The sequence below is a fragment of the Falco biarmicus genome, chromosome 5 (genome assembly GCF_023638135.1).
Source record: "Falco biarmicus isolate bFalBia1 chromosome 5, bFalBia1.pri, whole genome shotgun sequence".
NCBI classification, from domain to species: domain Eukaryota; kingdom Metazoa; phylum Chordata; class Aves; order Falconiformes; family Falconidae; genus Falco; species Falco biarmicus.
Genome location: NC_079292.1, coordinates 754,743 through 770,167, shown reverse-complemented (window position 1 = coordinate 770,167; position 15,425 = coordinate 754,743). Strand labels below are relative to the sequence as shown.

The 15,425-nt window shown below is 38.6% G+C and overlaps 1 protein-coding gene across 1 annotated transcript in view; it reads left to right on the top strand.

The window, feature by feature from the left end:
* Nucleotides 1-15,425, top strand: part of COG5 (component of oligomeric golgi complex 5) — a 183,358-nt gene that overhangs the window by 105,884 nt on the left and 62,049 nt on the right. The window contains exons 8-10 of the mRNA XM_056340299.1: nucleotides 11,177-11,342; nucleotides 12,103-12,215; nucleotides 12,310-12,387. Of these exons, the coding sequence (XP_056196274.1) occupies nucleotides 11,177-11,342; nucleotides 12,103-12,215; nucleotides 12,310-12,387 (357 nt within the window). The remainder of the gene's footprint in view (nucleotides 1-11,176; nucleotides 11,343-12,102; nucleotides 12,216-12,309; nucleotides 12,388-15,425) is intronic.

Sequence of the window (15,425 nt, the reverse complement as noted above, 5' to 3'; positions counted from 1 at the left end):
CAGGTTCACCTAGAGCAGGTTGCACAGGATCACATCCCATAAACTTTCTTCTCCTGATTGAGTTTTGCTAGAAGCTCCTTGCGCATCCATGCAAGCCTCCCGCCCCCTATCCTCAATTTCTTACTCATGGGGATGCACCTCTTGAGCTTGGAGAAGGCGATGCTTGAATATTAGCCCACTCTCTCTTGGATCCCCCTACGTAAGTCCCTAACCCGTGGGATTCCTCCAAATAGGTCCTTGAGGAGGCCAAAGTTAGCTCTCCTGAAGTCCAGGGCTGCAATCCTACATGTTGCCCTGCTTCCTCCACGCAGGATCCTGAACTCCACCATCTCGTGGTCACGCAGCCGAGGCTGCCCCCAGCCTTCACATCCCCAGCCAGTCCTTCTTCGTTTGTGAGTCCAAGGGCCAGCAGCAGACCTCGCTTCGTTGGCTCCTCCGTCACCTGCGTCAAAAAGTTGTCATCAGCGCTGTGCAGGAACCTCCTGGGCTGCATGAGCCTGGCTGTGTTGTCTTCCCAGGAGGTGTCAGGGTGGTTGAAGTCCCCCATGAGAACCAGGGCCTGTGACCGTGAGCCTTGCGACTGGTTGACTTCCTCTTCCAGATCAGGTGGCCTGTAGCGAACACCCACAGCAGTGCCCCCATCTTGGCCTGCCCCTTAATCTTTACCTATAAGCTCTTGGCTCACTCTGCATCCACCTGCCCCTCGGGAGAGCTCGATTCACTCCTGTTAATCCTGCACATAAAGAGCACCTCCACCACCTCTCATTGATGGCCTGTCTTTCCTAAAATGTATGTAGCCATCCATGACAGCATTCCAGTCACATGAGCTATCCCATCATGTTTCCGTAACTGCAGTGAGATCATGGCCCTGTGACCGCACGAGGATCTCTCATTCTTCCCGTTTATTCCCTGTGCTGTGTGCGTTCGTGTACAGGCATTTTGGAGAGGTACCTGAGCACGCAGGTTTCCCAGGAGGGGTGCAAGAGGATCCACCATAGCCACGCACACCCTTGAGGTGGCTGACCTTGTACTCATCTTGGGGGGCAGCTAAGGAACATATATTGTTGCTCTGGTTGGCCTATCTTATTCCCCAAAGATGGATAAGGTGGAGCTGTTAAATAAAGAAGTGATTTTTGCTTTGCTACAGATCAAGAAAGGCAGGCTAAGATTAGATCTTTTTGAAAATAGTTGAGGTAAGATTGGAATGAGAACCATAGAGGTTTTTCTTTATCAGGCATTGCAGTGCTTTAATTACATGGCTCTAGTCTTTATAGAATGAGCTTAATCAAAACTGAAATAAGGTAGTCTTCTTCCAAAGTCCTTGTGCATTTGCGTGTTTTATACCAAATTGATTAAAATTATTTCTGATTTGGTTTAAATAGTCAAAAGTAAACAGTGTGTATGAAATTCTCCTAGGATTCCAGGGATGCAACAGAGCAGAGACTGACCCGGCTTTGGCTGGGTCTCTGTATAATCCATCCGAGTCTTTTTAATTCGTACTTTCATGTATCTGTCTCCCTTCAAAACTAAGGCTACACTGAGGTTCTTTCTCTCCAGATAAGATAGTATGTTATTGTTAAATGCCTCTCCCAGACTGTAATTCTATTTGTGGTTTGTACTGTTGACTGTTGATTGTTAACAGGTTCTGAAATAATGCAATTAGGTGATCCAAGAAAAACATATAAAGCATTAATAAGCCAGATCTGCATAGAGCAGAGTGAAAAATATGATTGACTAGCCATGTTACTCATCTAAATAAGATAATATAATTTATTTCGCCTTTTTCTCAGGTTAAAAATCTGTTCTTCGTCTTAATCTTCTTTGAGAAATGGGTGTTCCATTGTGTTCTTGATCAGCTACTCTGTGCCATGTGAAGTTCTGCATTATCGTACATTTGGAGGTGTTCTTATGTTAACAAAGGATTTAAAGCTTTGGATTTGCTTGAAGTGGAGTACAGAACTGAACGTTCTGTTGCATTAGAAAGGAGAAAACTTGCGTCAAAATGCTGCAGTTCCTAGGTGATGAATAATTTCCTCTGCATGCAACAAGTTACCCACTTAACTGCTGATTCTTTTCTATTATCTCCTTTCTTTCCTTTTGCAGACAGCACCCCCAACAGTTCCTATTTGTGTGAAGGTTTCAAAATGCATTACTGGGAGGTAACTGAAGTGAGCGTTTGGGACTGACTTTTTTCAGTAGCAGAACTGGATCCCATATGCGTGTGCTAGCTGCAGGCAACGCTAGGCATAGTATTTCTTTATCTTTAGATGACTTAATTTTTTTTTCATAGTTTTACTATTATATAGGTTTGCTGATTTATTTTTAAAGAGGCTGCCCATGTATTTTTAAAAAGACTAGAAATATAAAATGTGTTTCTTTAAATGTGGCATCTGTAACAGAAATAGGTCAGTCTTGTCATGCTGCTCCCAGTGGACAAATTTACAAGAGGGCTTGGAAGACTGATATTACTGTCGGCAGGCAGGTAACACTGCCAGCACTGGAGAAGTGTGACTAGGTGTGCGTACAGATGCTTGTTGTCTTTCTAGCAGGCCTCAGTTGAAACTGCGTGAAAATGACTGCACATTGGTACATTTTCCTGGAACAGTAAGTGGAACTAGGAAGGGAAGATGGAGCAGGAGAAGGATGTCTTGTGGCTCATTTGAACTAGCCAGTCTCTGCACTGCCAGGCCCTGAGCTGCCTGGTCTGGTAGACCCTCCTTTTAACAGGGAGGTGGATTAGGTGATCTCCAGTGGTCCCTGCCAACCTCAGCTGTTCTGTGATTCTTCATCAATTTTTCTGCAGACCTGGTTTCCTGTAGCTGTGTGATAGAAGGAATTTGAACTTAGTATTAAGAATATAAAAAATGTTTTGAACTGTGATCCAGCAGTGAATCTGACATTGATGGAAGACTGTAGTTCAATATGAAAATAATAACAGAAAAGTATTTAAAGTAACTTTTTAAATGTCGTTCCTTTTAAGTATTTGAGGGCACTTCAGGGCTGTTGACAATATGGGCACAGGTTCCAGAAATGAGATACTGTCACTTGCAGAGGTAATTATTATCTTGTTGCAAAGACTAGCGAGAGAACAAGAAAATCCAGATGGCTTTTTGTAGCTACTTAAATCATTCAGAGCATACCATTTAAAGGATATTTTGTCTAAAATTGGATTATTTTTTTTTTGTAAACAGAGAAAAAATGTTGCAACCCTCCAGTAGCTAATTCCTAATGTTAAGACTGAGTTAAAAGTAGAATCTGACATTCCTGTTCTGTAATGGCTTTGTTCAACCAGTTAGCAGAGTGAGCACATACATAACGATATTGTGAGGTGGGAGAAAACATCTGGTTGCAAGCTGCTGTCCAAAGATCAGAATTAGTAATGAGATTTTGTGTCCTGCTACTACTGCACTTCAGTAACGGGACTTGAGTCAGCAGGTACAAGTTTAGGTTGCCTGTGGACAAGAGAGGTGCTACAGCCTTGCCCTCTGACCTGCATCAGAAAGTGATAGCTGTGCTTTTAGCAGAGAAGCCACAACTTCAGATTAACTGGCAAACTGGTTCATTATTGATGAGATCTTTAGAGGTTAAGTTGTGTAAGAGGTGAAAGAAGCACTTTAAGAAGCTTGATTTGGCTCAGATGCCCCCATTTCCTTGTTGCCTTTTAGTTATCATTGTTGTGTATGATTTCTACTCTGAATTTGTACTCTTTCTACACTCAAATACAGTATTGTAGGATAAAATTTATAATTGTCGTGGTCTAGTTGATCTAGCTGATCTGTCCTCAGAGGTGCCAGATACTTTCTTTGAAATTGCTGTCACGTTGATAGCCTAAGGCTTGGTAGACTTTGGAATATTGCATGATGTTTCATGAGATAATTCTTTACAACAGTTCCTGATGCCTTTCTGTTCCATTAGCTCTTAGCCATCTGTTGCTTTGATTACACTATTATAGAGAATAAGTATTTTGGCAAGCAGTTCAGCTGTGTTGAAAAATCTTGTTCCTTTGCTTTCTAGTATTTTATTGCTGCTGGTTTGTTTTTTTGGTTTGGTTTGGTTTGTTTTTTTTCCTCTCTCAACCTTTGTAGTGCAATGTTTCTTGTTATTTACTTCCTGTTATTCTAAGAAACAAAATTTTGACCTAGTTTGAGGACATCATGAGGTTTATGGCTGTGCTTTCTGGCTGTCTTCCTTTCCTGTGAAAGTCCTTCTACCAAAAGAAGTTGTGTATTCCAAACATGGGCTGACAGAAGGTAGGTATTACAGCCTAACCATATTTAAATATTTAGCTTTGGGATTCTTGCCTCTTAAGGCTTAAAATGTGCTTTTCTAAAGTCTAGCATAAGTGTTATGTCAGTATTACCTCCTATAGAAAATTATAACATCTTAACCTCTCACTCTTCCCAACACTGCAAAGGTCAAAACAGGAAGAACTGGAAAATCATCAGAAAGAAGTCTGTATTCTCTGGCTTTACATTGTCAATTTGACCTTTTCATGTATTGCTCAGATTTTAAAGATGAACCGAGGAAAAGACAGATGGGGTGATAATGAACATAAGAGACGTGTTTCCCTAAGTAGGCTCATTTTTAGGAGTTGTGATATACCAATTAATTTTTTTAAGGCATGGACTTTTGGAAATGAAATAAAATACTGGGTTTAGACTGCAGCCGAATTTCATTGGCATTAAATGTCTAGTTTTAGGATTTTGTTAATTTTTCCTGCAATTAAAATAGCTTAAGTGATACTGCAAAGCAAGAGCCCCAATTCTTAGTAAATTATTAATTCTGGTCAGTAGGTCGTTTTACCTTGGCTGTGGCTGAGTTACCTGCACTGCTTACTTGCTTGAGCTCTTTAAATTGAATTGCAACTCTTCCTGTAGTTAACTTCTCACTGTTTTTCACTTTCGGTGTCTGTAAGAGATGACTAAGAACTGCATGTAATTGATAGCTGCAAGTGCTTACAAACCCTTCCTCGGTCAGTTGGTCTTCAAGTAGTAGTGCTTGTCATTAGCGGTAGTAACATTATTTGTGGGGAAGTTATTTGAAGGAGGCCATGTATTGTAATGGTAGCAAGAGGGGAGAAGGAGTAAATGAAGATCTGACTGGGGATTTTCAGCCTCACAAAGGGGTCTTTTTTTGGATTATTTAACTGAACTTGTAAAGGTGTACTGTGTTAGAAATTGCAACTGCTATCTTCTACAATCAAAATGAATTGTGTGAAGTAAACGTGGAACAGTAACTGAAACAGTTCCCCATCTAGTAAATCAGCTATCAAATGAAATTGATTAATACTAAGTGCCCGTTAAAGATACTCAGGAATATCATTCTGGAAACTGTTTTTGCATTTAATCTGGAAGGACTGCAGTAACCTTTTGTAATCCCGGTCAGAGAATATGTGTTACTTTACAAATGTGGTTATTTCAGTGTGTGTCCTGTTCTAGGATTATTGTATTTTAATACTGGCTATTTCTTGATGGCTAGGGAAAGTTGTGATTTTGTTCAAAATATTGTTCATGGCATTTCTTGCTTGCCACATTGTTACAACAATCTGTTGAAGTGATACCTGGACTGGATTACCTGAAGTAATTATGGATCTTCCTTCAGCTAAGCAACATATCTAATTCTTTTTGTACTGTGTTATGTGTTTAGTGCTTGTGTATGGGATGTGGTAAACGTTTTACCACGTAACAGGTAAGGATATGTCAGCACACTGAAATCACAGCTGTTGCGTAATATGAATATGTTCTTATATATATATAGTGAAAGCTTTCTGTTGTCTTCCTGCCACAGCCTTTCCTGAACAGGGTCATCTGTTCTCTGCAGAATAATAAAGATTTTCAGTCAGAGTTGCTGTTCTGATTTTAGTAAGCAAAACATAAATCTTCTTGTATACATTAGTAGCTAGGGAACATCATTTCTAAGGGACGGACTAGTCCAAGTTTGACTTCTCCATATGTGGTGCTTCCAAACTGTCACGTGAAAGAAAATTTCCTCAGAGAGCTCTTCTGATTATGTGGTGCAGGCACTTGTGAAATTTAACTGCATGACAGTTAGCAATTAATTAGACTTGTAACACTACTTCTTTATGAAGGTAGTTGTAATTGTCACAGGTAGTATTGACCATAAATATTTTGGGCCATTAACACACCTTCATTTGAGAAGGAAGTTTATAGTCCACACAGGTGAGAACCCTGCAGCATGTCATATGGACAGATTTGCACAGGACAAAGAAATAATGGTATTGAGTTCCCTAAGACAGCACTGGTTGAAGAAGAAAGGTCCACATGGTGAATCCCATACCCAAAGAAGGTGGAGTGTGAGTTTGGAAGCTGTGTTTGTAGCACTTGAACCAATTAGTTTTGCCTGTCTTCCAGGTTTCTTATTTTTGGTTCAGCCTTATGCTAGGAATCTTCCTGTCCCCAAATTAGCTCCGTGTCATCACCACACTCACCTGTGAGGAGCAGGCTTTCTCATCCAAGCTGTGTTTCTAACGGTGAAAAGTGATATTGCTCTTTATTTAGACATGCTGTCAGAAAATTGTTCTGGTAACGCTAGTGCCAATCATAAAATAAAAACCTACAATGCTGGACATGATAAAATAGTTGCAGTGTTGGCAGCTGACAGAAAAAAAATGACTTGGTTCCATCCTAGGAGATATTTTCAAATTGGAAATGTGATATGTACTTATTTAAGTCTCTAATGACATTTCTGTCTAGTCTTCACCCAGTTATCTTTGTGGGAAAGGAAGTGACCAAACGGGGTTCTGCTCTGCAGAGTGACTGTAAATGTCGTGCTGGACTGGACAGCATCTTCTGGGTTATTGAGTCTAGTCGCCTACTCTTGAAAACAACCGCATGATATAATTGTGAAAAAAACATTCATGCTTAATGACTGCATGTCACTTATTTTTCTTCTTGTCTGTGATGGACTACAGAACCAAATGGGATAGGATAAAATAAATTGAAAATTATGTTAGTAAAATGAACAATTCTCAGTGATAGAGAAAATGAGCAAATGTGTTTGGTATGAAACATGTCTTCATCATTGCTGCTGAATGTATCTTTATGTTTTGCTAAAACATAAATTGAAACATACATGCCTTTTTTCAAGTGGTGGCTAATACTGCCCTTCTGACCAAACTATTTTAATATGTTGTCTGATGGATGCTGAGAAAATGCTGTGCTTTTAAATATTTGTGAGAGTTTCTTTCATGGTAGAACTTGCTTTTGAGCAAGTTGATTATTTTTTTTTTTTGTCTTCATACATTGAACTGATGATTCACTGAGTCTTCCTAAACTCTTAAATTTGTGGAATTTAGTCTCCATATATTTGTAACATACTATGCTGTGACATGCCAGACGGAGGAGCGCTTTGAATGGAGAAGGGTATTATTAGTGGACTTAACTCCATCTCTTCTTAGCTCCCTGCTTCATTATAATTTTTGCAATCTGAGGATCACTGTAGTTTATCTTTGAGTAGGTAGTGTTGTAGGCCTACAGTTTGTGGGGTCATGATTTTATTTCACTTGTGTATGGCATGCACATTAAATTATATTGTACTGCCAACATATTACTAAATGTTCTACTATTTTTCTTTGCCTCTACTCTCTTGATTGCCATAACTTAAAGTTTATGGCATATCTATAAATATTTTTAGGATGCTAATTTATTGTGTAAGAGGATATTTTCTTTTAAGATGCTACCTTGTGAGAAGCAGAAATGTGTCTTGCTGTTGTTCTAACTGCCCATACGTTTTTACATAGTAAAACCAGCCTGTTTTGGTTTGGTAAAAGCTACTACTTCTGAGCCTTCATTTACAAAATAAGATACTTAAAACAAAAACAAACAGGATCCAACGGGCAGAGATTCTAAGGAGAATGCTTACAAATTGCTAAGTGTAAGTGCCTGCAGTGGCAGACAACTTGATTATAAAATACTGCTAATAAACTCATAAATTCCATCTCGAAAAGTTTTATTATTTTCCCAGTTGTTCTTGTTGGATAGCTGTTCTGAATCTTATTCTCTGATGTGATTCCATTTTCCATTGTAAGTCACTTCTGTAGTCGGGTGGTTTTTTTACTTTGCGTGCTTTCCATTTAATAAAATTTGAGGCCATCTTTTAAATCTCAGAAATGTGTTTAGCTCTAAGCTTTCTCAAATAGAAGGAAAATGTTAGGGGCAAATTCTTATAAATAAAATCTCTTGGTAGTGACAAATTCTGTAATACTGATTCTTAAATTTTTGTCCAGTGTGTATTGATGATTAACAGTCTAATTTTGAGATGTGTATGCAAGCCTGAAAGTGCAATCATTTGTTTTCTTCCTGCTTTCCAACATTTTCTTTCCATATAATAATTTTTGTCCCAAGAGATGCTCCATTTTTTTTTAACATATTGTCTAAACCTTGGAACTAGCTGTGCATAAAAAATGCAGTTCTCTTAGGATTAGTAATAAATCAACAATGGACTTAATATAGCTTGTCTGAGGCATATAAAACACAAACTGTTTTTTGAGGATAGAAAAATACTGTATATGAAACAAAAAAAGTTATTTTATTGTACATTGTCAGAGTTTAAATATATCTGTAATTCATGTTATACAAGATAAATACATGAGCTAGAAGCTCTGTCAGTGGCCACGTCCACAATTTAAAGCAAATAAGAAATAGGCCACCTGCATAATCTTTGTTCTATTCTGATACTGACTTTGGTACTAGATTTGAAAGATAGATTTGAGTGAATAGCAGGTTTCCATAATTATGGAATGTAAAAAATGTGTTTTGGTTATTCCCTAACTATTCCTAACTTCAGAATGAATTGTTTGACAACTTTTGGCTAAAACCAGTTCTTCAGAAACATAGCTTTGTTGGAGCACATTTTTGTGGGTTTTGGGTTTTTTTTGACCAGTAGCTGCAGAGTAAGTTTACTGAACTATGATGTGGGAACTCTGAAATTCATTTGTCTGAAATTATTTGTGCCTATACAGCCTGTTTGTCAGGAAAGTATCTGACCATTGGTTATTCAAGGCTGGATAGTGCCCTGCTTACCTCTTGATACTGTTCTGGTTTTTTTGTAGCTGATGTAAGCACATTAAAGTCTGACTGAAACCAGGTTGACTGCTTACTATAGTAGTAAGGTATTGATTTTATATTACTGGACTCTCTGCCTGGTTTTATACTGGTGTGTTTTCTGTAAGAATTAGAACACTTTTAACAAGAAAAACTGATAAATTAGGTCAGTCTTCTCTATCTTCGCCTTCCTTCCTTTCAGCTTCATTCTCTTTCTTCCAGTTTCTTTTCATTCTATTCCCCATCCTCTCCCCATTTATATTTTCTCTCTCTTGTTCATTCTATCCCCAGATTCCCTCCTTGCATTATACCACTCTTAATTCTCTGACATCTCATTAATCTTCCAGTCTTTATGGCTTACTTTCCCACCTCCACAAGCACACCTACAGGATGCTTAGAAATTTTACAGCATACCCAGTTATCAAAAAACTAAACCTACAAGTCCCAGACCCGTAATACTATGCTGGGAATGCTCATTAACTCCCACACTGTTTAGAAAAAGAAACTGGTACAGTTAGTACAAGGTCTGCAAACCATAATACGTGCCTAATATTCCTTCGCTTTCCACTGAATGTGGAAACTCTTCATTCGAGTTGGGGAAGGAGATGAGAGATGCCTTTTTTGCTTCAACTATGGTTCTGGTCTTTGAAGAAATCCTGGAAAGAGTAACAGGAATGTGTAGTTACAGTGCTGTGACCTCTGCAACGTTAGGTTTGAGGAAAATGCACTGTTCATCAGTGGGTCAGAAAACCTGTGGCAGCAGGTGGAGGTACCAGCAAACGAATCCTCAGCACAGCAGCCACACAGCTTTACTGCTGCCGTGTCAGTGCAGTTCCCCACACTGGAAAGGCAGGTGATCCTACCCTCTTTCTTTGGCTCAGGAGTGTCTGGCTGATAAAAACTGTGAGCTGGGGAAGATGAAGCAGAGTGGCATTGGTCTTGCAGCAGACCATTTCAGTGTTAGCGGCTACTACAGCTGCAGCCACCAGCAGGAAGAGTGCAATGGGATAAGGTCTTGCTGCCAGAGGAGAGTTGGAATGGGGTTTCTAGTGGGGTGTGCTTGTGGTCTCAGATGCTTCTGTCCAGTCTGGGTGCCAGGATTTCTTTTTGCCAGGCCATGTTCTTTACTGCTGGCAGAAGTCACTAAGAAAAATGACAAAAGACTGCATCTCTAATGTGTGTATGATCAACTGAGCACCCCCTCCACTAATTGCGCGTGATTGCTAAATAAAAAGCAGTATTCAGCGTATGGATGACAGTGCTTAGTTTCCAAAGGCAATAATTTGAGGCTTTTCTCTTGTTAAATAGCACCCGCGCCAGTGTTTAGTGTTGCTCAGTGGAATCATTGTCAGATTTAATCTTAATCAAAGGTCTCTTAAACAATGGATCTGAACAGGTTTTGGATAGTTTTCACACTCCTGTATTTTGGAAAAGCTCTAAACAATACGAGCTTTTTGTGTGCGTGTGTGTGCAGGCTTGGGAAATTATCACTGTATTGTATTGTCTTGCACTCTTAATTCTGCTGTGAGGAAGAAGTAGTTGTTCAGCATTAGAAATGTAGACTTACAGGCTTAAATTCTGCAGTAGTTGGTAGTAGTGGCTTGACCTGCTTGCCTGTGCTTGTCCTTGGTGTTTTTTGGTTGTTTAGGGTTTTTTTTAAGTCTGTATCACATTTAATTAACTGTTTGGCACTTAAATTACAGTACTGTAACAGATACTGCATGTTAAAACAGTATTACTGGCTACACCATAGCTGAATATAGCTGTACTGTAACTAACCTTGGAATTACTGGATCAGTCACTGGTAACCCACCCCAGGTAGATATTGCCAGCAGTGTTTCCAGTTCCTTTTTTTCTGTTTTTCTTATTCAGAGGATAGCACCAAAGGAAGCTAAGCAAAGCATTGCTAAGCAATCAAAGGAAATCAATCCTCTCCTTTACCCTCTGTTCTCTGTTATACAGTAAGGATGCCATTTATTTAATTTTAAATGAAATCAGTTAGCATACTGACCTTAAAGATAAACTTGCCCAGTAAAACAGTGCCTCATCATGGATAAAAAAACCGCTATAGTACAGTTAAAGATAATAGTTATTTTTTAAAATCTTTTCTTTAGAATCCTACTCAGGTGGGAACTGCTCTTCAGGTTTTCCATAACCTTGGGACTTTGAAGGATACCATTGCTAATGTGGTGGATGGATACTGCATAGTCCTGGAGGAGAACATAAAAACTGCTTTGGATATCAAAGTACTGACCCAACCATCTCAAGCTGTTACAAGAGGTATGATACTTGTTTTAGAGAGAATGATAACTGATTTTTTTACAGAAGTACAGTATGTAGTCAAATGGAAGAAACTTTCACATCCAAGCATGTTACAGGAAGATTTCCCTGCTTGCTTTAAGCAGTAGGGGATGAGAGTAGGCATGTCTCAGAAATTGTCTAATACAAAGCCAAAATTGGGTCTGTCTCTTGTTACTGGGCTCAGAGGTTTTCCTTTAGTCCACATCCCCCCTCTTTTACTGACTTGCCTAGAAAATTGGCCTCATTAGTTTACAACTTTGGAGCATTTTCTTAGCAGTTTGTCATGGAAAGATGAATCCAAATTCTGCTTTCTTTCTGGTGGTGAGAGGATCGCAGGTAGAAATTCCTTGCAGGCAACAGAAGTCTGAAACTACATGGTGATGCTTTTGTCAGATGGAAATAATTTCAAAGCAGTATATTTGATATGTAGGAATGTTCCCACATGTTAGCTCAGATACCAAAGAATACTGAGGAATTGGGCACGCAGGCAAATTGGAACTTTGGCAAGATGAACACTTAAAAAAATTTTTTAAAAAGTTTTGCAACAAGTTAAGGATCCAAAACCATAATCACTAGCATAATAAAGAAAGAGAGCCCCTCTGAAGGAAAGTGTGATGGTTTAGAAGCTGCACACACTTCAGCTGGAATATCACTTTTTTTTTAGCAGTTAGCCTATGAATTTAAGTCCTGAGCTGGTAATACCTGATTTTTTCACAGCCACTGTCTTTGCCCCATTCAGGTGGCCCTGGTAGAGCTGCTATGCCAACACCTGGGAACACAGCAGCTTTTCGAGCCGCCCTCTGGACAAACATGGAGAAACTCATGGATCAGATCTGTGCTGCTTGCGGACAGGTATTCAGCAGCTAATTCCTGTCTGTCTAGTAATACAGTTTTGCATATAAGATGTTAGATGTCATTTTTCCTCTCAATAATTTCTTTCTTACAGGTGCAGCATTTGCAGAAAGTATTGATGAAGAAAAGAGATCCTGTGTCACACGTCTGCTTCATAGAGGAAATAGTTAAGGTAAAATTTAAATTTAGCTGAATATGTTTTAATAGCTCTGTTAAGGAAAATGTTATGAGAGAATGCTTTTATTTACGATTTTACAGTTCCATAAAGATTTGTAATTAAATTAATGGGAAAGTGTTGAAAGTCAAACTTAACATTGAAAGCTGTATTTATGGTTTGTGAGTTACATCTGTAGGGTGTAAACATGTTCTTTTTATAATAATTTATTTTGTTTTCCTTAAAGGCAGCTGATAAGGCACCACTGTCAGTTTTTATTACTGATCATTAATGTCATGCTATAAAATACCATGTGATTTGAGTAATTAATTAAGTCTGTTAGTTTGCATAGGAGAGTGTGTCTTCATCTAACACTTTCAGCCATCTGTTTCTCTGCTTCTTGGCAATTTCTTCTTTGAAAAATAATCATGGCTGTTCTTTTGAATACCTATTCTTTTCCATTCAGTTGCATTGTTTTTAATTCATATTCGGAATAATTTGATTAACGGTCTCCTTCACTGTTAGAAACAGAATTACTGAAGCCGTCTCATCTACCTTAGTAGATGAGAAGAAACAAAGACAAAAGATGTGTCTATGCAGCCATCTCCTTTTCCAAGTATATTTAATTTACATGAACTTAATTTTTGAAATATGTTGGGGGAGCTCTTCCTATGCAGAGGTGGTTGTCACAACAGTGAAAGCAAATAATGAAGGTTTCAGACAGCACTGAAGTTTACCTGTCTGGTAAGCCCATCTCCAAAAGATGTTGCACAGAACATCAGTTTTCTATGAGGCACTTCAAGCTTCTCCTTCTGTGTAAAAAAAACCACCACAAAACAAACCAAAACCGACACAAAACATCTCAAAAAGTTTATTAACTTTTAGCATATTTTCTTCATTTAAAAGTTCGATTTGGCAAAAAATATCAGTTGCTGCCTGGGTGCAGCCCTTCAGTAGATCAGCATGTTCAAGGAGAAACATTGAAACCTAGAGACAGAAGGAGGAACTCTGGAAGGCTCAAGAAGAGTTGGGGTGGAAGGGGAGTGTAGATAAATGAGCTTTTGGTGTTCATGAGTAGCCCCCACCCAGACCCTCTGCTTCTCACTTTCACTCTTCCCTTTTGTAGAACAGCACTTGAAAAGGGGATAGGAGTTTTTCAAGTTGTTGAGGATGATACTGGAGGGAAACAAAAAGAAATCTTTTATCATCCTGTAGAATAAATGAACAGGGAACATGAAACTGAATAGGAGCTAGATGCAGGGTATGGAAAAAGTAATTAGAAATAAAAGGCTTTGGTGTTGTTATGTGCTAAGCATGTTCCATGATCTCTTTGATTCCCCTTCTTTCCCTTTGACTTCGTACTGCAGGATTGCATCTTCAGTGACAAATCATATTTCCCAAGTAAAATCCATCTGTTTCTCCACAATTCTCTCTCTTCCAGTTAGTTTGCTCTTCAACAGGTGTTTTGGTGTAGTATAACACTAAGCTGGACAGTTGTCATTCTCAGTGAGGCAGCTAAGGAGTAGTGGTGCATCCTCGTGTGATGCTACCAGAACACTCTCAGCATGACACGCTACTGCTGACAGTACTGATGCTTTGCTTTCTTCTTACCTGAGAAGGCTCAGTATAGCACAATGTTTTTCTTGGCTCTTCTCACCATTAAACAATTTATTCTAATGTCCCTTGAAAAATGTATGGCAGCAGCCTGCAGATGGGTGAAGTCACACCAAACGGTAGAGCTGTTATTTAGACAGGGTGAGACAAGTACTACATGCTGCTGAAATTCGAGTGTATGTACAGATGACTATATGGGAGTATGGATTTTTGTGTACATTGAAAATAGATATAAGTATGAAGTTGGTGTTTTGCCATTTACTAATGAAGATTTCATCTCTTATTAATCCAACCCGAAACAACATGCTTTCCTCAGCAAGTGTTCTGGAGAGGGAGAAAAGTTTGATTTTCTTTATTGTATTCAGTTTCATTAATAAACTGAGCAAATGAACAAAACAAACTAAAGGTACTGACATTACACCCATTCGGGTAGGGCAGCATGCCCACGCCAGAAGATAAGGGAACGAATCATCCACTCTACAGTCTGTGCACTAATTACTGTTACTGATGTCAACATTGTTATTGTAGTCATCTTCTGCAGCAGCTGTAGTACCACTTTGCCTGTCCATCTGCTTCCTTGTTTTGATTACTGCAGTGCAAGTATCATCCTAGGGGGCATAAGAGAGGAGGAGACCCAGCCTTTTTAAAGCACAAGTCCTTTAATAGCAAGGAAGCTACTTGCCTTTTTTTTTTTTTTTAATAATTCTCTTTTTTCCCATTGGCCATTTTTTGTGTCTTCCTCTTCACAGTTCACACAGCCTGCATTTTTTTCTAATTTTGTATTATGATCTCGAACATGTGCTTTCTGGCCTTCTAATGACCTGTTACCACAATAATATTTAATAGTGTTGTATCCAAAAATGTAGTTTCAAACCCACTAATTAGTTAAAGGATTCACAAAAACTCTCCCTTAAAAAAAAAAAAAAAAAAAGAAAACAAAAATCTGACAGATGGAGAAACTGAGGCACAGAACTTGTTAAGTTTATAAATACGGGAGTTCAACAGGAGGGCAATGACAACACCCGCATCTTTTCTGCACCATGGTTTCTTTTACAGAATTAACTTACAAATTTTTTCCACCAGTAGATGTGGCCAAGAGTTAAATGACATACCCTTACATGAGACTTGCATGAGTATCATGGAAGAATCTGGAGATTAAATTTGCTGTGCACTTTTTTCCATTCCTTCCCTTTGCAGATCTAGATTTTGGTATTTTTCCTTTGCACAATATAAAATGAATGCAATTTTGAAAAGAAATCATACACTCATAGTACTTTGTAAAAACTGTTATCATACTAGTAATGAACTATAGATTCATTATTAATCTGTAAATATTAAAATTACAGATTTAATTTCCAAAAAAGATCTATGAGATATTTAAAGGAAAAATAAATTTCTTTTAAGACTGAATGGACATTTTTGTGGTTTTATCTAAGAAAAAG